Raw genomic sequence first — 22,524 nt, forward strand, 5'->3', positions numbered from 1 at the left:
AGCAATTGTGTTTCCTGGTTTAGCTTTAATTTCATTTTCACTTCTCTAAATTAATTTAGAAAGGGGGGATTTTTGATAGTGGGAACATGCAAGAAATTACATTAGATGTGATAATATGTTAATATCCCCAGGGAGGCCTGTCTGGAGATGGTTGGCTACCTAATTCACATTCATTTATTTGCAGCTCTCTGTTTCATTAGGGGCCCCACTTAAAACGGCACTTATAGAGGGGGAGAAAACAGAATGAGTACGTGTGCAAATTTAATTAAGGACCCTGCTTTATCGGCACTGAGGGGAACGTATAGAGGGAGAGAGCCCCGGGAACAAGATATGGAATGCATGGGAAGGGATGGAGTGTGATTGAGAAGATTCTTATTCAGAAGGCATGTGCTCTACATTCTGATTCTATATCGGATCGTATCACTGGGTTCAGAAAGTGGTTCATAGCTGTTATCATATATTAAATATCATCTTATATTACCGTATTATATATGATATAGTATCTTTATTTTCAAAATGTTACCACATCTTTTAGGTATGATCTCACTTTGTCTAGTCAACCCGGCCCATTCGTCCTTTTTTTTGTTGCATTTTAAGGGCAGAAGTCCTTCGCCTACCCTTGGTTTAATTGTGAGGAGGTGGATTTATGTGTGTCTCTCAGAGGTGTGGCTATCATGTCGTAATTTACTGCCTGGACATAGAGCCTGCGTCTGCCTGTACATTGGGAGGGGAGGAGAGGGCGGATAAACATGAATACCTAGTATGTCCACTTCACTGTCAGACCATTTCATTGGTAAACTACATGGTAATGTAAAAGTATGGCATAAATACGGAAGTTCTGCTCCTCCATTTCTACTACTTGCATGCTTCCTTTTTGGTGGTTTCCATTTTGAGATTTTCTAAGCGCAATAATGGCTATGTCCGGTTCGGAGGAGCGCTGTGCGTGCTGGTGAGACAATACAATAACATTTATAACCCTTCGATGGGGATGTATTCGGACAAGCAAGGAAAAGACAACAGCTAGAAGGAGATATCACAAAATTTGAACACCGATACTGATATCAAAGAAACATAAAGACCAGTATGTACGCAATCTGAAAAGGGTGACAGAGACGAGGAATGGGGCTGCCGCAGGTGCCTGTCCCACCGATTGTCAGACTATTGGATTGGCTTCTTGTTCACGCGAAACATCGTCAGACAGATCTTATGTTTAGCAGACCTAGTTAGAACATGAGAAATCAGCTCTTTTCTGGATGGGAGAAATTGTGAATGGAAAATATTCCGTGCCTCTGTTATAAGATTATCAGGGCTAATGTGTGTGTGTTTATTATATTGAGATGTATATGAAATCAATTCTTTTGGGTAAACATTTTTTAACTCAAAGGAGCCCATGGAGAATTTTAAGATTGCTTGCATTGTATTCTAACGTATTCGCCATCTGCTTGTAGGTGTTGGAGGAGTATGCGGTTTTGGACAGTCCAGAGATGGAGCTGAGCCCTGAGGGCTCACCTACCGGTGGTTAATCGCCCCTTGATTCATCATCTCCCCGGCCTGGTTCATCACCTCTCCGGCCCCTCTCCCCAACGCCCAGGCCCTTCTTACCAACACCCAACCAGGCGCACAATCCAGGCGCACCTGCCCTGCCCTGCAACTCCAACAACCTCCACCCCATCTCCCCGATCCAGCTCCAATGGCTGGAAGAGGAAGACAGCTGAGGATCCTTCGGACACTGACATGACGCAGCGGGTGGATGACTTAAAGAAACTGCACCAGGAATTACAGAATCAGCAGCAGTGTCCAGCAAAAGCCGTCTACGATGTCGTGGTGCCATGGATGATGTCTCTTCCTGCTGATCACCGTCTCCTGTTTGTCTCACCCCTAAACCTGTTGTGTGCTTTATTCTTATTCATACGGAACGTATGGTGGTGAGTAATATACTGCAGGGGTGTTGCATTTTTTTGTACTTATTTCCTCATTCATATGTTACTGTTTTTTTCTCTTATTTTTGACTTTCACCACACTTTTCACCTGTGTATTGCATTTAGCTGTTTTCCTCTTGGGATAGTAAATAAACATCTAAAAGAACTGCAAATGTATTTGTCTGGTTATTCATTTCAGTACAAGTGACTCAGTCAACTTGTACTGCTTTGTACCTGAGCCATGTAGATGAGGTTAATGTCTTGGTGGTCTTTAATGTCTACAGCTGGACAGTCACCCATGTACCAAAGCAGGACGGTTCCCCGTTAAAAGTACACTACACATGACCATGTTTAAACTTGTTGTATGTAGATGAGGTCAATGTTTCGAGGATCTGGCCTTATTGTCCTCAGCTGGACAGCCGTTCTCACCCCTTTACCATAGCAGGAAATGTCTCCGCGAAAGGCCACTACACACAACACAAGGTTAGGTAAATGTTTTGAGGGTCTAGCCTCCCCCCAAGAATATGAAAAACTAAAACAAGGATGAAATGACTGTCATTTAGTGATTTGTGAAGTGTGAATAAGAAAAACAGCAAAACCAAGTGTGAGGCTCACAACATGAGTCAAACCGTCATCAACCAGAAGAGAAGGTATGCGTGCACCTGTTTTCTAAACCACACTCCAACATTTAGAGTAGGGTGTGATAGCAGCATTTTGGAAAGACACCTGACCTGCTGGTGTGAGGAAGTAGTCCTTTAGGTTGTTGTGCACGTCTATAGCAACTCTGTTTGACCTGTCTGCCGATATGTTTCTTGGTTTCCAGGAAGCTGGTGTTCCCTCGTACCACCTGTCTCCACTCTCCTGGAAGCCGGTCCCCAGTGGGTGTGGTGTGGTCAACAAACGTGGGGTGGCTGTACCGTGTTGATGAATCTGTGTTTGTCATGTTTGTCATTTATTATCATGTCTTGTCCCTGTGCTCCCCATTCTGTTCGTTTCCCTCTGCTGGTCTTATTGGGTTCTTTCCCTCTTTCTATCCCTCTCTCTCCCCCTCCCCCTCTCACTCTCTCGCTCTCTCTTCTCTCTATCGTTCCGTTCCTGCTCCCAGCTGTTCCTATTCCCCTAATCATCATTTAGTCTTCCCACACCTGTTCCCGATCCTTTCCCCTGATTAGAGTCCCTATTTATTCCTTTGTGTTCCGTTCCTGTCCCGTCGGTTCCTTGTTTAGTATTCACCGTGCTGTGATTGTGTTTCGCCCTGTCCTGTCGTGTTTTTTGCCTTCATCAGATGCTGCGTGTGAGCAGGTGTCTCTGTCAACTACGGCCTGCGCCTACCCGGCGACCTGCAGTCTGTGGCCGCTTCTCTTGTTATTCCCCTCTACAGACTAGAGGATTTCTGTTATTCCCTGTTTGGACTTGAATAAACTCTGTTTCTGTTAAGTCGCTTTTGGGTCCTCTATCACCTGCATGACAGAAGGAACCGACCAAGGAATGGACCCAGCGACTTCAGACGCTCGTTACACTGCCGTCAAGATCCAAGGAGCCATGCTCGGCAGACACGAGCAGGAATTGTCTGCTGCTCGCCATGCCGTGGAGAACCTGGCCGCTCAGGTTTCCGACCTCTCTGGACAGTTCCAGAGTCTACGTCTCGTGCCACCTGTTACTTCCTGGCCTGCCGAGCCTCCAGAACCTAGGGTTAATAACCCACCTTGCTACTCCGGGCAGCCCACTGAGTGCCGCTCCTTTCTCACGCAGTGTGAGATTGTGTTCTCTCTCCAACCCAACACATACTCTAGAGAGAGAGCTCGGGTTGCTTACGTCATTTCACTCCTTACTGGCCGGGCTCGAGAATGGGGCACAGCTATCTGGGAGGCAAGGGCTGATTGCTCTAACAAGTTCCAGAACTTTAAAGAGGAGATGATTCGGGTTTTTGACCGTTCAGTTTTTGGTAGGGAGGCTTCTAGGGCCCTGGCTTCCTTATGCCAAGGTGAACGGTCCATAACGGATTATTCTATTGAGTTTCGCACTCTTGCTGCCTCTAGTGAGTGGAACGAGCCGGCGCTGCTCGCTCGTTTTCTGGAGGGACTCCACGCAGTGGTTAAGGATGAGATTCTCTCCCGGGAGGTTCCTTCAGATGTGGACTCTTTGATTGCTCTCGCCATCCGCATAGAACGACGGGTAGATCTTCGTCACCGGGCTCGTGGAAGAGAGCTCGCATCAACGGTGTTTCCCTGCTCCGCATCGCAACCATCTCCCTCCTCTGGCTTTGAGACTGAGCCCATGCAGCTGGGAGGGATTCGCATCTCGACTAAGGAGAGGGAACGGAGGATCACCAACCGCCTGTGCCTCTATTGCGGAGTTGCTGGACATTTTGTTAATTCATGTCCAGTAAGAGGCCAGAGCCCATCAGTAAGCGGAGGGCTACTGGTGAGCGCTACTACTCAGGTCTCTTCATCTAGATCTTGTACTACTATGTCGGTCCATCTACGCTGGACCGGTTCGGGTGCTACATGCAGTGCCTTGATTGACTCTGGGGCTGAGGGTTGTTTCATGGACGAAGCATGGGTTCGGAAACATAACATTCCTTTCAGACCGTTAGACAAGCCTACGCCCATGTTTGCCTTAGATGGTAGTCATCTTCCCAGTATCAAATTTGAGACACTACCTTTAACTCTCACAGTATCTGGTAACCACAGTGAGACTATTTCTTTTTGATTTTCCGTTCACCGTTTACACCTGTTGTTTTGGGTCATCCCTGGCTAGTATGTCATAATCCTTCTATTAATTGGTCTAGTAATTCTATCCTATCCTGGAACGTTTCTTGTCATGTGAAGTGTTTAATGTCTGCCATCCCTCCCGTTTCTTCTGTCCCTACTTCTCAGGAGGAACCTGGCGATTTGACAGGAGTGCCGGAGGAATATCATGATCTGCGCACGGTCTTCAGTCGGTCCCGAGCCAACTCCCTTCCTCCTCACCGGTCGTATGATTGTAGTATTGATCTCCTTCCGGGGACCACTCCTCCTCGAGGTAGACTATACTCTCTGTCGGCTCCCGAACGTAAGGCTCTCGAGGATTATTTGTCTGTGTCTCTTGACGCCGGTACCATAGTGCCTTCTTCTTCTCCGGCCGGGGCGGGGTTCTTTTTGTTAAGAAGAAGGACGGTACTCTGCGCCCCTGCGTGGATTATCGAGGCTGAATGACATAACGGTTAAGAATCGTTATCCGCTTCCCCTTATGTCATCAGCCTTCGAGATTCTGCAGGGAGCCAGGTGCTTTACTAAGTTGGACCTTCGTAACGCTTACCATCTCGTGCGCATCAGAGAGGGGGACGAGTGGAAAACGGCGTTTAACACTCCGTTAGGGCATTTTGAGTACCGGGTTCTGCCGTTCGGTCTCGCCAATGCGCCAGCTGTTTTTCAGGCATTAGTTAATGATGTTCTGAGAGACATGCTGAACATCTTTGTTTTTGTCTATCTTGACGATATCCTGATTTTTTCTCCGTCACTCGAGATTCATGTTCAGCACGTTCGACGTGTTCTACGGCGCCTTTTAGAGAATTGTCTCTACGTAAAGGCTGAGAAGTGCTCTTTTCATGTCTCCTCCGTTACTTTTCTCGGTTCCGTTATTTCCGCTGAAGGCATTCAGATGGATTCCGCTAAGGTCCAAGCTGTCAGTGATTGGCCCGTTCCAAGGTCACGTGTCGAGTTGCAGCGCTTTTTAGGTTTCGCTAATTTCTATCGGCGTTTCATTCGTAATTTCGGTCAAGTTGCTGCTCCTCTCACAGCTCTTACTTCTGTCAAGACGTGTTTTAAGTGGTCCGGTTCCGCCCAGGGAGCTTTTGATCTTCTAAAAGAACGTTTTACGTCCGCTCCTATCCTCGTTACTCCTGACGTCACTAGACAATTCATTGTCGAGGTTGACGCTTCAGAGGTAGGCGTGGGAGCCATTCTATCCCAGCGCTTCCAGTCTGACGATAAGGTTCATCCTTGCGCTTATTTTTCTCATCGCCTGTCGCCATCTGAGCGCAACTATGATGTGGGTAACCGTGAACTGCTCGCCATCCGCTTAGCCCTAGGCGAATGGCGACAGTGGTTGGAGGGGGACCGTTCCTTTTGTCGTTTGGACAGACCATAAGAACCTTGAGTACATCCGTTCTGCCAAACGACTTAATGCCCGTCAAGCTCGTTGGGCGTTGTTTTTCGCTCGTTTCGAGTTTGTGATTTCTTACCGTCCGGGTAGCAAGAACACCAAGCCTGATGCCTTATCCCGTCTGTTTAGTTCTTCTGTGGCTTCTACTGATCCCGAGGGGATTCTTCCTTATGGGCGTGTTGTCGGGTTAACAGTCTGGGGAATTGAAAGACAGGTTAAGCAAGCACTCACGCACACTGCGTCGCCGCGCTTGTCCTAGTAACCTCCTTTTCGTTCCTGTTTCCACTCGTCTGGCTGTTCTTCAGTGGGCTCACTCTGCCAAGTTAGCTGGTCATCCCGGTGTTCGAGGCACTCTTGCGTCTATTCGCCAGCGCTTTTGGTGGCCGACTCAGGAGCGTGACACGCGCCGTTTCGTGGCTGCTTGTTCGGACTGCGCGCAGACTAAGTCGGGTAACTCTCCTCCTGCCGGTCGTCTCAGACCGCTCCCCATTCCTTCTCGACCATGGTCTCACATCGCCTTAGGCTTCACTACCGGTCTGCCTTTGTCTGCGGGGAAGACTGTGAGAGCCGCCAATAAACGCAGGATTAAGAGTCCAAGGTATTGTTGCGGCCAGAGAGTGTGGCTTTCCACTCGCAACCTTCCTCTTACGACAGCTTCTCGTAAGTTGACTCCGCGGTTCATTGGTCCGTTCCGTGTCTCCCAGGTCGTCAATCCTGTCGCTGTGCGACTGCTTCTTCCGCGACATCTTCGTCGCGTCCATCCTGTCTTCCATGTCTCCTGTGTTAAGCCCTTTCTTCGCACCCCCGTTCGTCTTCCCTCCCCCCTCCCGTCCTTGTCGAGAGCGCACCTATTTACAAGGTACATAAGATCATGGACATGCGTTCTCGGGGACGGGGTCACCAATACTTAGTGGATTGGGAGGGTTACGGTCCTGAGGAGAGGAGTTGGGTTCCGTCTCGGGACGTGCTGGACCGTTCACTCATCGATGATTTCCTCCGTTGCCGCCAGGATTCCTCCTCGAGTGCGCCAGGAGGCGCTCGGTGAGTGGGGGTACTGTCATGTTTGTCATTTATTATCATGTCTTGTCCCTGTGCTCCCCATTCTGTTCGTTTCCCTCTGCTGGTCTTATTGGGTTCTTTCCCTCTTTCTATCCCTCTCTCTCCCCCTCCCCTCTCACTCTCTCGCTCTCTCTTCTCTCTATCGTTCCGTTCCTGCTCCCAGCTGTTCCTATTCCCCTAATCATCATTTAGTCTTCCCACACCTGTTCCCGATCCTTTCCCCTGATTAGAGTCCCTATTTATTCCTTTGTGTTCCGTTCCTGTCCCGTCGGTTCCTTGTTTAGTATTCACCGTGCTGTGATTGTGTTTCGCCCTGTCCTGTCGTGTTTTTTGCCTTCATCAGATGCTGCGTGTGAGCAGGTGTCTCTGTCAACTACGGCCTGCGCCTACCCGAAGCGACCTGCAGTCTGTGGCCGCTTCTCTTGTTATTCCCCTCTACAGACTAGAGGATTTCTGTTATTCCCTGTTTGGACTTGAATAAACTCTGTTTCTGTTAAGTCGCTTTTGGGTCCTCTATCACCTGCATGACAGTGTTGTGGTGTCAGTGTCTATGGTGCAAAGGTAGTGGTGGAGGGCCACGCAGGCCTTCACAATGGTCTCTCAGCTTTCTCTGGGGCAACATCAAGGGCTCATCCCAGGATCCCCCATCTTGCAGCAAGGATCCCTCTTGAGTGGCGGTAGTTGTAGATCTTCTTGGTGTCATCAAGGTCAACATGAAATAAGTGTTTCCATTAGTATTGAATAGGAACATGAAGGCTGTCAAATGTGTACTGTAGCAATTGTGAAGCCTATGCTTTGGACATAGTCCCCTATCCTCTTATTGGGATGCCTGATCACTTTTATGTGAGGCATATCATTAAAATGTCTATATTGGTATCATTTTCACATCATATGTATTTAGCGTATCTTACCTGGATATGGTCAGTACCTTGCATCGCAGAGTGCCATCGGAACCATTGAGAGAAAGCCCTTGGAGTTGTAGTATTAGCTGCCCGAGTATGCCGGATCTGAACATGTTTTCCGTGGAGAACTCCTGCACAAAACGGATAATAGCAACAATCCCCAAAATCTCGGCCAATTTCTGCCCATTGGGCCATGGAGGGATAAGCAAAATCCTCCTTCAGGACATGCCAGACAGACTGGCCACCTGACAATGGCACAAACTGTCGAGATTCCTAGCTTGTAAATTATAACTCGCAGCGATACTTTTTGCTGTGTGCTGTCGCTCACCAAAAACCAAAGGGTCACATGCAACCTTTCTGCGAGCTGTGAGTTCTCGTGTGCGAGATGTGAAAGGCAAGTCGCTGAAGCAAGTCGTCAAATCTGGCAACAGATATCCAGAAAAAAAATAGAAAATATCTTTCCTCGTCAATGCTTCGCAGAGGTTGGATAAGAGACGGGTAATTCTCCCTTGGCCCCTCTTGTAGTACTCAGTGGACGAACTTGCAACTTTGTAGTAACAGCAGTTCAAGCTCTTGCTGTTCAAGCTCTAGCAATTGCAATTCAAAAAGAGACATGTTTGCTTCTGTGGCTAAAACGTAGTGTCGTAAAGCATAGAACAGCAGACTAGCCTGACATGTAGCTAGCATTTGTAAACAGGCACATAACACGGAAGTTCAAATGTCGTCGCTAGCTAGAGTCAAATAGAGTGGCTCGGCCCCTCTTGCTTGGTAAGCTACTCTTGTTCCCAAGCCCCCTGGTGGATATACACTATACAAGGCCGACTTCCTCTCTGAGTGGAACGCAACGAAAGAGTCCGCTGCCCACCAAAAAAACGACTCCACCCACGTGCATGCTCACACGTAGATCAATGGAGTGGAGCTTGTAGCCGCCTGAAGTGCGCAGACACAACAGCAGTAGTATGATGTACCTTGTAGGTCGAACGTACCATATTTTCCGGCATATGAAAGGTTACAGACAGTTGCGAGGGGGAGTGCTCACAATGGCTCTGGCATACGACTAATGTTGCTACGAGCAGTGAATACAAACGTATTGATCCTATGCTCATTTGCATGTTCTAGTTGGAGTGAAATGCCTGCCATAAGCATGTTTCCATTAAAAGGTGAGGGTGTTACGGAAGGGGATGGTATATTTGGGAAGCAGGAGCACCTCTCTCCTAGCTGCATTTCACTTTTACTTGAGTCATTTTATAATTAGGTATCTTTACTTTTACTCAAGTATGACAATTGGGTACTTTTTCCACCACTGAGCCTTCCTTGAAATTCCTCCACCTGCACCACCATCTTCATGCCCTAATTAGTTACATTTTGGATGGTGTATCAGTCCTTCCTAACTCAGTTGCCGGATAGGAAGGAAACCGCTCAAGGATTTCACCATGAGGCAAATGGTGACTTTCAAACAGTTACAGAGTTTAATGACTTTGATAGGAGAAAACTGGGAATGAATCACCAACAATATCGTTACTCCACAATATTAACCTAATTGACAGAGTATAAAGAAGGAAGCTTGTATAGAATCAAATTATTCCAAAACATGCATCATGTTTGCAACAAGGCACTAAAGTAATAATGCAAAAAATGTGTCAAAGCAATTCACTTTTTGTCCTGAATACGAAGTGTTATGTTTGGTGCAAATACAATACAATACATCACTGAGTACTACTCTTCATATTTTCAAGCATAGTGGTTGCTGCATCATGTTTTGGGTATGCTTGTCATCGTTTAGGACTGGGGAGTTTTTCAAGATAAAACATTTGCGGAATGGAGCTAAGCACAGGCAAAATCCTAGCGAAAAACCTGGTTCAGTCTGCTTTCCACCAGACACTGGGAGATGAATAAACCTTTCAGCAGGAGACCATTGGGGTCTCTCGCATCATGGGGAGAGGGAGACGTTTTCATGGGGAGAGGGAGACGTTGGGAAAGGGAATAAGACAGGCGATGAACGATTAGGTGGGGCCCGCAGGGGCATGGGGGAGAGAGCCAGACACAGAAGGGTATTGCTGCATAAGCAGTCTGTCCAGCTGTCTGGCCTCTACGAAAAGACCTGAGACAGCCTGCATCTTAGGACTCTCTTCTCCGTTCTGCTCTCTATTTCTATCTCTCACTCTCTGTTCTGTCTCTCTCTCTCTCTTTCTCTCTGTTTCTGTCTCTTTCTCTCCTCTCCTTTCTGTCTCTCCTTCTCCACCTGATTCTCTGTGTTTATATTTCTCACTACATCCCCTCCTCTGTGCTCACTCACGTCCACGCCCTGTATGCTGGGTTGTTAAATGTGAGGCAGAGAAATTGTACATGTAGCTTCAGATGTCCAGGCTGTATGCTCAGCATATGAATTTGGTGCGGTGTGTGTGTTTGTGTGCGTGGGCGACTGTGTGACTGAGCTCGTTTATGGGAATAAACAGCGTCTTGATGATGTGAACCAGGGTGATATGAGAGCGTGTTTGTTTATGGAAGGGGCATGCAGAGACAGTAAATTGGTTATGGGATATAGGGAGGTGGGGAGGGGCTAGGCATTCTGAACCTGTTTTCGAGGACAAGGAGGGAAGTGCCGGAAAGAGAGAAGGGTGAGGGCTTCGGGAATGGAGGGGCTGCTGGGTTGGGATCTGTCAATGCCTTCTGCTTACCAATCTCACTGGGAGTAATAGACTCTTCTACAGACCATGAAAACTGTTTAGCACACTGGCACACATGCTATCTCTTTTTCTCAGACCCACACATGTATCATCATCATTCAACTTCTTTAACTCAAGAGACATCCACATTTTGTGCACCGCCTCATGGGTCTCTCGGTCGCGGATGGCTGCGACACAGCCCGGGATCGAACCCGGGTCTGTGGTCACACCTCGAGCACTGCGATGCTGTGCCACTCAGGAGGTCTAGGATGAAATAGTACGAATAAATTAATCAAAATTACGTTTTTAATAAAAAAGATTTAAATCCTTATTTGAATATGTTGGTAACTCGTTATATAAATGTGATAATGCCCTCGAATCCGGTGTTTGGAGGATATCTCCAAACACTTTGTCTCGGGCCTAATAAACACCCGTGTCAATATATCCTCCAAACACCGGATTCGAGGGCATTACCACTTAAGTAGAACACGGTTGAACACGGTACAACACGGTAGAACGCAATACACATGGGTCTTAGTGTAGCACTCAGTGGACTGCATGGCTATACTTACACTATGTGTCATAGAAGGTAAGGGACATCAGGTTACAGTGAAATGTAGCCTAGTTCCCCCTGGGTGTATCTATTATTATGTAGTTAGGTCATATAATGTGGATGTGTTCCTATTTAGGTACTATAGAACTGGGAAACTTATTTTCATGCTTCTAACCTCTGTTAAGGTTTCATAACGGAGAGGTTTGTGAGGGTGGAGGGAGACAAGGGAGGTAGACATGGTGCTGATTCACTTTCTCATCTTCCTCTCATTGTCCCCGATACTTTTTACTGAATGAGGGATTTTATCTTACTGACTTAAAGTACTTAAGTAAACATAGTTTTAAAAACTAAGTAGTTTTGGGGGGTATCTGTACATTACTTTACTATTGATATTTTTGACAACTTTTACTCTCGCTCTCTCTCTCTCTCTCACACACACACGTATAGACAGTAGCAGATGTTGGTGTGTCAGCAGGATAGTCTTCAGGTGCTGGCTGCTAGCTGCATCAGACACTTTGTTTTGTTCTCAGGATGCTTTTGCTGCATAAGGCATCTGTATAGTGTGGTTGAGATTGGACTTGGGTAGCTGCCGTATAGTCCTGTATCTGTGTGTGGTTAAGCTGTATTGGGTATGTTTATGTCCTTATGCTCTGGAGTCACCTTTCGTTATTGCATATCTGCATTGTATCTTAACTATGGTTTTGGTTTCACTATCAGCAATAGGTGTGTTTCTGCCTGTATGCACTTAAGATGGACTGTAATTGTGTTGCAAAATGTCTTACAGACTCTGCTGTCTTGGTCCACGTCTCTCTTGAAAAAAACATGTCTTATCTCAACGCGACTAACCTGGTTAAATAAAAATATACTTTTATATCTCATTTTGGTCCTTGGCAGTCCCTTCCTCTGCACTTGGCAGGTATTTATCTAGGCTGTGGTACCGTAAAAGGATCAGTATCAACTGTACATGGTCTATTGTGTGTGCTTCGGTGGGTGGATGTGCTGCATGCACTGGGTCAGTCAATCTGTAGTTAGTCTGGTGTGGTGGTCTGTGGGGGTCCTGCTGGGGGGGGTTCTTGCTACATTAGACAACCTAGACATTAGACAATCTCCTCAGGCCTGTGTGTGTGTGTGTGTGTGTGTGTGTGTGTGTGTGTGTGTGTGTGTGTGTGTGTGTGTGTGTGTGTGTGTGTGTGTGTGTGTGTGTGTGTGTGTGTGTGTGTGTGTGTGTGTGTGTGTGTGTGTGTGTGTGTGTGTGTGTGTGTGTGTGTGTGTGGCAGTCTGTGGCATTTAACATTAGGGAGGGGTTTTTTTTATGAGCTTTGCCTTATTTCTATTACAGCATATTGGATGACTGTCGTTCATATTCCATTCATCCAGCTCATGGTAACATCCATATGTTTAAGCTACAACACGATACTTGAATTTTCCCTATACCCATCATGAGGTCACTACAACCTAGCCTACAAATCAAAGTTTATAATGTAGGTCGAGAGATACATTGGAAGGCCGAGCGGAAATGGAGGAAAACTCGCCTCCCTGCGGACCTGGCATCCTTTCACTCCCTCCTCTCTACATTTTCCTCCTCTGTCTCTGCTGCTAAAGCCACTTTCTACCACTCTAAATTCCAAGCATCTGCCTCTAACCCTAGGAAGCTCTTTGCCACATTCTCCTCCCTCCTGAATCCTCCCCCCCCCTCCCTCTCTGCAGATGACTTCGTCAACCATTTTGAAAAGAAGATCGACGACATCCGATCCTCGTTTGCTAAGTCAAACAACACCGCTGGTTCTGCTCACACTGCCCTACCCTGTGCTCTGACCTCTTTCTCCCCTCTCTCTCCAGATGAAATCTCGCGTCTTGTGACGGCCGGCCGCCCAACAACCTGCCCGCTCGACCCTATCCCCTCCTCTCTTCTCCAGACCATTTCCGGAGACCTTCTCCCTTACCTCACCTCGCTCATCAACTTATCCCTGACCGCTGGCTACGTCCCTTCCGTCTTCAAGAGAGCGAGAGTTGCACCCCTTCTGAAAAAACCTACACTCGATCCCTCCGATGTCAACAACTACAGACCAGTATCCCTTCTTTCTTTTCTCTCCAAAACTCTTGAACGTGCCGTCCTTGGTCAGCTCTCCCGCTATCTCTCTCAGAATGACCTTCTTGATCCAAATCAGTCAGGTTTCAAGACTAGTCATTCAACTGAGACTGCTCTTCTCTGTATCACGGAGGCGCTCCGCACCGCTAAAGCTAACTCTCTCTCCTCTGCTCTCATCCTTCTAGACCTATCGGCTGCCTTCGATACTGTGAACCATCAGATCCTCCTCTCCACCCTCTCCGAGTTGGGCATCTCCGGCGCGGCCCACGCTTGGATTGCGTCCTACCTGACAGGTCGCTCCTACCAGGTGGCGTGGCGAGAATCTGTCTCCTCACCACGCGCTCTCACCACTGGTGTCCCCCAGGGCTCTGTTCTAGGCCCTCTCCTATTCTCGCTATACACCAAGTCACTTGGCTCTGTCATAACCTCACATGGTCTCTCCTATCAATGCTATGCAGACGACACACAATTAATCTTCTCCTTTCCCCCTTCTGATGACCAGGTGGCGAATCGCATCTCTGCATGTCTGGCAGACATATCAGTGTGGATGACGGATCACCACCTCAAGCTGAACTTCGGCAAGACGGAGCTGCTCTTCCTCCCGGGGAAGGACTGCCCGTTCCATGATCTCGCCATCACGGTTGACAACTCCATTGTGTCCTCCTCCCAGAGCGCTAAGAACCTTGGCGTGATCCTGGACAACAAACTGTCGTTCTCAACTAACATCAAGGCGGTGGCCCGTTCCTGTAGGTTCATGCTCTACAACATCCGCAGAGTACGACCCTGCCTCACACAGGAAGCGGCGCAGGTCCTAATCCAGGCACTTGTCATCTCCCGTCTGGATTACTGCAACTCGCTGTTGGCTGGGCTCCCTGCCTGTGCCATTAAACCCCTACAACTCATCCAGAACGCCGCAGCCCGTCTAGTGTTCAACCTTCCCAAGTTCTCTCACGTCACCCCGCTCCTCCGCTCTCTCTCTGTCCAATAGAAACTCTCGTCATTAGTTTGGACTTACACTCCTTGATTACTCATTTACATTTAAGTCATTTAGCAGACGCTCTTATCCAGAGCGACTTACAAATTGGTGCATTCACCTTATGACATCCAGTGGAACAACCACTTTACAATAGTGCATCTAAGTATTTTAAGGGGGGGGGGGGTGAGAAGGATTACTTTATCCTATCCTAGGTATTCCTTAAAGAGGTGGGGTTTCAGGTGTCTCCGGAAGGTGGTGATTGACTCCGCTGTCCTGGCGTCGTGAGGGAGTTTGTTCCACCATTGGGGAGCCAGAGCAGCGAACAGTTTTGACTGAGCTGAGCAGGAACTGTACTTCCTCAGTGGTAGGGAGGCGAGCAGGCCAGAGGTGGATGAACGCAGTGCCCTTATTTGGGTGTAGGGCCTGATCAGAGCCTGGAGGTACTGAGGTGCCGTTCCCCTCACAGCTCCGTAGGCCGCCATTGTTCCTGTTCCCAAGAAAGCTAAGGTAACTGAGCTAAACGACTACCGCCCCGTAGCACTCACTTCCGTCATCATGAAGTGCTTTGAGAGACTAGTCAAGGACCATATCACCTCCACCCTACCTGACACCCTAGACCCACTCCCCAATTTGCTTACCGCCCAAATAGGTCCACAGACGATGCAATCTCAACCACACTGCACACTGCCCTAACCCATCTGTACAAGAGGAATGCCTATGTGAGAATGCTGTTCATCGACTACAGCTCGGCATTCAACACCATAGTACCCTCCAAGCTCGAGACCCTGGGTCTCGACCCCGCCCTGTGGAACTGGGTACTGGACTTCCTGATGGGCCGCCCCCAGGTGGTGAGGGTAGGCAACAACGCCTCCAACTCAATCATCAAGTTTGCGGACGACACAACAGTGGTAGGCTTGATTACCAACAACGACGAGACGGCCTACAGGGAGGAGGTGAGGGCCCTCGGAGTGTGGTGTCAGGAAAATAACCTCACACTCAACGTCAACAAAACTAAAGAGATGATTGTGGACTTCAGGAAACAGCAGAGGGAACACCCCCCTATCCACATCAATGGAACAGTAGTGGAGAGGGTAGCAAGTTTTAAGTTCCTCGGCATACACATCACAGACAAATTGAATTGGTCCACTCACACAGACAGCATCGTGAAGAAGGCGCAGCAGCGCCTCTTCAACCTCAGGAGGCTGAAGAAATTCGGCTTGTCACCAAAAGCACTCACAAACTTCTACAGATGCACAATCGAGAGCATCCTGGCGGGCTGTATCACCGCCTGGTACGGCAACTGCTCCGCCCTCAACCGTAAGGCTCTCCAGGGGGTAGTGAGGTCTGCACAACGCATCACCGGGGGCAAACTACCTGCCCTCCAGGACACCTACACCACCCGATGTTACAGGAAGGCCATAAAGATCATCAAGGACATCAACCACCCGAGCCACTGCCTGTTCACCCCGCTATCATCCAGAAGGTGAGGTCAGTACAGGTGCATCAAAGCTGGGACCGAGAGACTGAAAAACAGCTTCTATCTCAAGGCCATCAGACTGTTAAACAGCTACCACTAACATTGAGTGGCTGCTGCCAACACACTGACACTGACACTGACTCAACTCCAGCCACTTTAATAATGGGAATTGATGGGAAATTATGTAAATATATCACTAGCCACTTTAAACAATGCTACCTTATATAATGTTACTTACCCTACATTATTCATCTCATATGCATACATATATACTGTACTCTATATCATCGACTGCATCCTTATGTAGTATCACTAGCCACTTTAACTATGCCACTTTGTTTACATACTCATCTCATATGTATATACTGTACTCGATACTATCTACTGTATCTTGCCTATGCTGCTCTGTACCATCACTCATTCATATATCCTTATGTACATATTCTTTATCCCCTTACACTGTGTATAAGACAGTAGTTTTGGAATTGTTAGTTAGATTACTTGTTGGTTATTACTGCATTGTCAGAACTAGAAGCACAAGCATTTCGCTACACTCACATTAACATCTGCTAACCATGTGTATGTGACAAATACAATTTGATTTGATTTGATTTGATTTGGTAAAAGACTGTCCATTATATCAAGAACAGCTCAAATAAGCAAAGAGAAACGACAGTCCATCATTACTTTAAGACATGAAGGTCAGTCAATCCGGAATATTTCAAGAGCTTCCAAAGTTTCTTCAAGTGCAGTCGCAAAAACCATCAAGCGCCTTGAGGACCGCCACAGGAAAGGAAGACCCAGAGTTCATTAGCGTTACCAGACTCAAAAATTGCAGCCCAAATAAATGCTTCACAGAGTTTAAGTAACAGACACATCTCACCATCAACTGTTCAGAGGAGACTGCGTGAATCAGGCCTTCATGGTTGAATTGCTGAAAAGAAACCATTACTAAAGGACACCAACAAGAAGAAGAGACTTGATTGGGCCAAGAAACATGAGCAATGGATTGGTTACTACATGATTCCATATGTGTTATTTCATAGTTTTGATGTCTTCACTATTATTCTACAATGTTGAAAATAGTAAAAATAAAGAAAAACCCTTGAATGACTAGGTGTGTCCAAACTTTGGACTGGTACTGTGTTATGTGAAATTTGTTATCAATGTTCATAAACTTCAATTAATCTACTCAGTCTGCAACCTAGAGTTTGTAAGATTCTGGTTGAATGAAGCAGACAAGAGTCCCAGCTTACAATAATCAAAGTGTTTCTTCACGAGAACGTTCTAGTCCGTGGTACAAAAACATTCATTTTATACTGGCTCCTTACGCACATACCTTCACACACAAACAGTAGATATCCTACGCACATACATACAATTTCAAATCTTAAAATACGCCTTGCTCAGATGGTCTGTGTTTTTCCACTATACAGATACAATGTTAAATCTGTTTCTCCCCTCCACGGGTGGAGACAGAATATCCTGTAAGGAACACAGTAGTCCAGCTCGTCTGTCGATAGCTCCTCTTATCATTTGTTTCCCACTTGCACCGTGCTTACATACTAAAAAGGAACAAAAGGTCCTTGTTCTAATTCTGCCTAAAACTACACACATCATCAGATCATAGTTTTATGATTCCAATAAATAATGCACTGTAATTCCTTCTCGCATCTTTGCTCTCTCCTCCTCTCGACCTTTTCCTTCGCTTGTGGACAACAGCTATCTGTGAAGTCACCAAAAACCTCTCCAAGCCAAACCTTCATACCGTAACCACTAAGTGCTACACAGCCTACTTCGTTGTCACCATATAACGCTACAGTAAACAAACTCTAATTCATGTGTTACTAATCCCACAATCCAATCCATGTGTACAGTCATGCAGTACAGTGTACAGTACAGCAAGCAGTTTATCAGTTAAACTGTGGGGACCGGTGGCAATAAATTAATAAAAACTGAAAGCTTACCTTGACTTGAAAAAGTTGCCGTGTTGGATAGCCTTAGGCAGCTCGCTAACATAAATAATATGAATCTCTGTTTGAGTCAGGCTAAATTAGCCACATTAGGTCAACTAAGAAGAAGAAAACAATACAACATATAGCTAGCTCTCTTTCTCTCTGCTGCTGCTTCTCCTTAATTTTTTTAATTAATGAATTTGTTCAAAACAGTTAAACTACTCACCACACTTGATGCCCTGCTGTGCTAGCTTTCTGTAGCTTATGCTTTCACCACTAGATTCATTCTCGGAACCTTTTTCCCGTTTCTCCAGTTGTACCTTTTGCCTCCAAAACCTTCACAAATCTTATGTTGGGGTGTGCGGTAGATTCTGCCTATATCGTATAGTCTTATCTTAAAAGGAAAACTTGTTTATGTTTTACTATTTCTATTTTTATGAAATTCACTGAGTAGGATGGTCGTCCCCTTTCTCTGAGGATCCTCCACTGGTGTATGTGTCACCATGGTATCAGTAGAGTCTCGGGGAACTGGCTGTCTTCTAAACAGGACTCGCTAACGTAGCGTAATGGAATTGTTCCGAATGCAAAACACCCCCACCTACATGTCTTCGACAGTTCATCTTTCCCCTCTTCCCCTCTCCTCTCATCCACCCTCCCTCTCTCCCTTCCTGCTCTCTATTCTCTTCTCCCTCTCTCTCACTCCGTGCTCTTGTCCATCTCTCTCCCATCCCCACCTCTCTTCTTCCATTTTGATATCCCTCGTTCTCCGCACCATCAGGTGGGAGCACATGTGGCCGTGGCTGCATCGCCAGGGACTTTTCATCCATCCAGCCAGCCAGCCAGTGTGTATAAGAGACAGGAGACATCCAGACCAATGGCTGATAGATTGGCATTTTACTGAGACCTGTGGATGAAGACACGTCTCCCAAATTAATCCGGGATGAAGATATAAATCTAGGCAGAAATCAGACTCTCGTCAGTGACCTTAGATGACAGGTGTACCTTAGGCTAGATGACAGGTGAATTTACCTGGCTAACCCCCCCCCCCTCCCCCCCCACATCCCCTATGACCACAAGCCTGTCGTTCTTTTCCCTTAGGTGAGTGAGGATTGGGTAGAGTAGGTTAGAGGGCTCAGAAGATACAGTACAGCGTATGTGTGATGTGTTGTGTGAAATTGTATTTACGGGATGAATTCAAATACAGTTTGGGATTGTGGATAAATAGGGCACGCACTACAAATCCTCTGAAATTAGTCCAACTGGCCTCATATTCTACCCCAAAAACCTGTCCTCCCACATTTAGGCTTTGGCTTCTACAAACTGTCCAACTAAACTGTTTTATACTGTACAATACCAGACCACCAAGACTAGACTGCTGACACAGACTTCCTCATACTGTAGTACAGAATACGATTGTCCCACACTTTAATACCAACTAGAAAGGGTCATTAAAATAAATGGTATGCCTTACTTCAGCTGTCAAAAAATGTATTTTTATGTTAACGGAAGACATTATTATTTCCATCCAGTCTGCACGCTTTAAAGCTTGATGGCGTTTCTAGCTTAAACAGTTGAAAAGGAGTAGTGGTCCAAATAATAATAACTATAATAATAAGTCAGAAGTATGTCAAAGAGCTAGAGTGGTCTTGCTGAAGCAAGTCACATGAACTATCCTACTCTTAAAATCCATCACCCAAGTGTCTTATACCAAATAGTTTCACTGCTCCAAATCTGTCTTCATTGGCTGCAATACTGTACATTCAAAATGGCCTCTACCTGTTCCAGCTCTTTCACCCAAGCATGCATACACTCTCCCTCTCTCCTCTACTGTCCTGTGTTTATGAACCTGTATGTGCCATGCACCACTGAGACACACAGCCACGGACTTCACAACTGGACTAAAACCTTCTCGTAAAAACCAATCAATTAATTTGTTAATTAATCTGATGAGCGCATTCCTGCTTTTGTCCATTGATCCCCCCCCCCCCCCCCGCCGAGCTCTGAATGAAAGTGTCATTCAATTCCAATTTCATCTCCTGATCTCTTTTCAAAATTGATCGCAATACGCCCGGTCTAGCACAAAGTGATATTGAGAGAGGGAATGATATGGAGATGTATTTGATCAAAAATAAAGTGAGGGGAGTGTGTCCTAGTGTTGAGGTGGTGTAGAGAGTGAATAGAGGAGTGGAGTGGTGATTAAACTGAGACAACCACATGTAACAGTCAAAGTAAGTCAACTTTTCCTCAACAAAGCAGCTATTAGCAAAGTCATTGCTAGTAAGAAATGACAAGTCTAAGTGCAAGAAAGGCGAGTACTGTCTAGCACACCTCCTTGTTTCCTTTTTCTTCCAGCTAGAACTGAGGGACTTCGAAGGGGACATATGGTATGTAGAGTGTTCGTGTTGCCATGATGAGCAGAAGGCAAGGTAAGAGTTATTCCAGTACACACCAAAGACATTATAGTGACAACCTGTCCAGTCGTTTCACTGATCCGTATTCACGAAGGAGAGAATCCTACTTAAGTATATATAGTCAATCAGCCACAGTATCAGTCCTCATGTGCCCCTGTGTCTGGCATCTCTGTGTTCTGTGCTGTCTGATGGCTGGTCATTGAGAGGCCAGCTACCTGCTGTGGTGCTTCAAGCCCTCTTGGTCATTTGCTCTCACAAACACTTCTCACCATCAGCTCTGCAGAGGATTAATGGGTGTGTCCCTCAACTCTCTGCTTTCTCCGATCTCTCCTTTCCCACATTCCTCCTGTCCTCCTCTCTGACTCCTCTGCTTTCTCCGATCTCTCCTTTCCCACATTCCTCCTGTCCTCCTCTCTGACTCCTCTACTTTCTCCGATCTCTCCTTTCCCACATTCCGCCTGTCCTCCTCTCTGACTCCTCTGCTTTCTCCGATCTCTCCTTTCCCACATTCCTCCTGTCCTCCTCTCTGACTCCTCTGCTTTCTCCGATCTCTCCTTTCCCACATTCCGCCTGTCCTCCTCTCTGACTCCTCTGCTTTCTCCGATCTCTCCTTTCCCACATTCCTCCTGTCCTCCTCTCTGACTCCTCTGCTTTCTCCGATCTCTCCTTTCCCACATTCCTCCTGTCCTCCTCTCTGACTCCTCTGCTTTCTCCGATCTCTCCTTTCCCACATTCCTCCTGTCCTCCTCTCTGACTCCTCTGCTTTCTCCGATCTCTCCTTTCCCACATTCCTCCTGTCCTCCTCTCTGACTCCTCTGCTTTCTCCGATCTCTCCTTTCCCACATTCCTCCTGTCCTCCTCTCTGACTCCTCTGCTTTATTTGTTGAATCTGTTGTTCTCTTTGCTTTTCCTCTCTCTCGCTCTATCGCTCTCTTTTCTCTCTTGTCTCTCCATCTCAGCTTTTTCTATCAACAAGGAGGTCAACAAGGAGAGGGAAACTGAGCTAAGGGTTAGGTGAGAGCAGGGAAGGAGAGGAGGAGTAAAGTGAATATTCTTATACTACACCAGGGGTAGGCAACTAGATTCAGCTGTGGGACAATATTTGTCGGAGCAGATGGTCGGGGGCCCAATACATAATTATAATAATTTGTGCACTGCAAATTGACCACAACTAAGCCAGAAAAAGAGATTGCATTTGAAAAATAACAATAATTTCATACCTTGATTACTTGGAAACACGATCACATTTCTTCTTTTATTCATGGGAGTACTAGGCAGCAGATGTCCTCAATTAAACACATTTTCTGCTGAATTCATGGAAATTTAACAGTCTTTTTTGTTCAACTAAAAACTTTGGGGGAGCCCAAAAAAATCACTTGCGGGAAGGTTTTGGCCCATGGGCCGCCTGTTGCGCACCGCTGCACTACATGCTTGCTGGTTGCCCTTAACCTTACCTCAACAAGAGCCCGTAGCCTCGTGTCTCAAGGTCACCCACCTGATTTGTGGGGCGGGGTGGGGGTGGGGGGTATGTGGGTTGTTGTGTAGCTGTTCTCACACGGTAAGTGTCCTCTTGCTCAGTGCAATCCGATATCCTCCCAGGTCCCCGTCTCTATTCCCATTCTCCCCCAGCTCCTCTCCTGGCACACCTATATAGAGGAAGACACAAAGCAATTAGTGGGCCCAGGTGTGTACCAATTGGCTTTACACGGAGTACCTTTCCCCTGAGGAGTGTGCTGTCGTGTCGTCTTCCTCCCGGCTGGTCACTGAACTCTCACACATTCTATTCTCATAGTTTCTACAGATTGTAAATTAAAGATAAACATTTTTGATCGATTGACTATGACTTTTCAAATCACCCAGTATTGGTATCTGCAACGTTAGCTCCAGGTAAATGTTGCTCTTCAGCCATTCCTGGAACTGTGACCAAAACGAGCTACATATGGACAGTACCAAAATAAGTGATCTAATGACTCTGCCTCCTCGCATTAAAATCTGCAGAGCTGGGAAGGTTGTATCCCCCATATACAGTATATAGCAGTCTATTCGTTGCAAGACTTTTGTATAATAATTTAAATTTAAATTTTAAAAGTTTTAAATCCAGCGATGTTTTGCATGTCAATTCATAAACTATGTGCCATGGAATCTAGCTTGTATGGCTCCCTGGGAGAACCCCCCCCACCCCCTTTAGCGCCCCTCCCCCCCAACAACAAAACATTTTTATTCAGACATTTGGAACAACACAAATAAATAATCATAACATATAAAACTATATAAATATAAAAATATTTAAAAAAAATAAGACTCATGAATATCAAAAAGATGTAACAAAGACAAATAGAAATGAATTGGAGTATTTAAATTAAAATTAAAA

At 46.4% G+C, this 22,524-nt stretch overlaps 1 protein-coding gene across 1 annotated transcript in view; it reads left to right on the top strand.

Moving 5' to 3' along the window:
* The first annotated feature begins 2,537 nt into the window (after positions 1 to 2,537).
* LOC124012194 (ephrin type-A receptor 7-like) overlaps positions 2,538 to 22,524 on the top strand; it is a 210,918-nt gene continuing 190,931 nt past the window's right edge. Inside the window, exons 1-3 of the mRNA XM_046325672.1 lie at positions 2,538 to 2,569; positions 2,743 to 2,806; positions 20,095 to 20,168. Of these exons, the coding sequence (XP_046181628.1) occupies positions 2,538 to 2,569; positions 2,743 to 2,806; positions 20,095 to 20,168 (170 nt within the window). The remainder of the gene's footprint in view (positions 2,570 to 2,742; positions 2,807 to 20,094; positions 20,169 to 22,524) is intronic.

This window comes from Oncorhynchus gorbuscha, linkage group LG24 (assembly GCF_021184085.1).
Source record: "Oncorhynchus gorbuscha isolate QuinsamMale2020 ecotype Even-year linkage group LG24, OgorEven_v1.0, whole genome shotgun sequence".
NCBI classification, from domain to species: domain Eukaryota; kingdom Metazoa; phylum Chordata; class Actinopteri; order Salmoniformes; family Salmonidae; genus Oncorhynchus; species Oncorhynchus gorbuscha.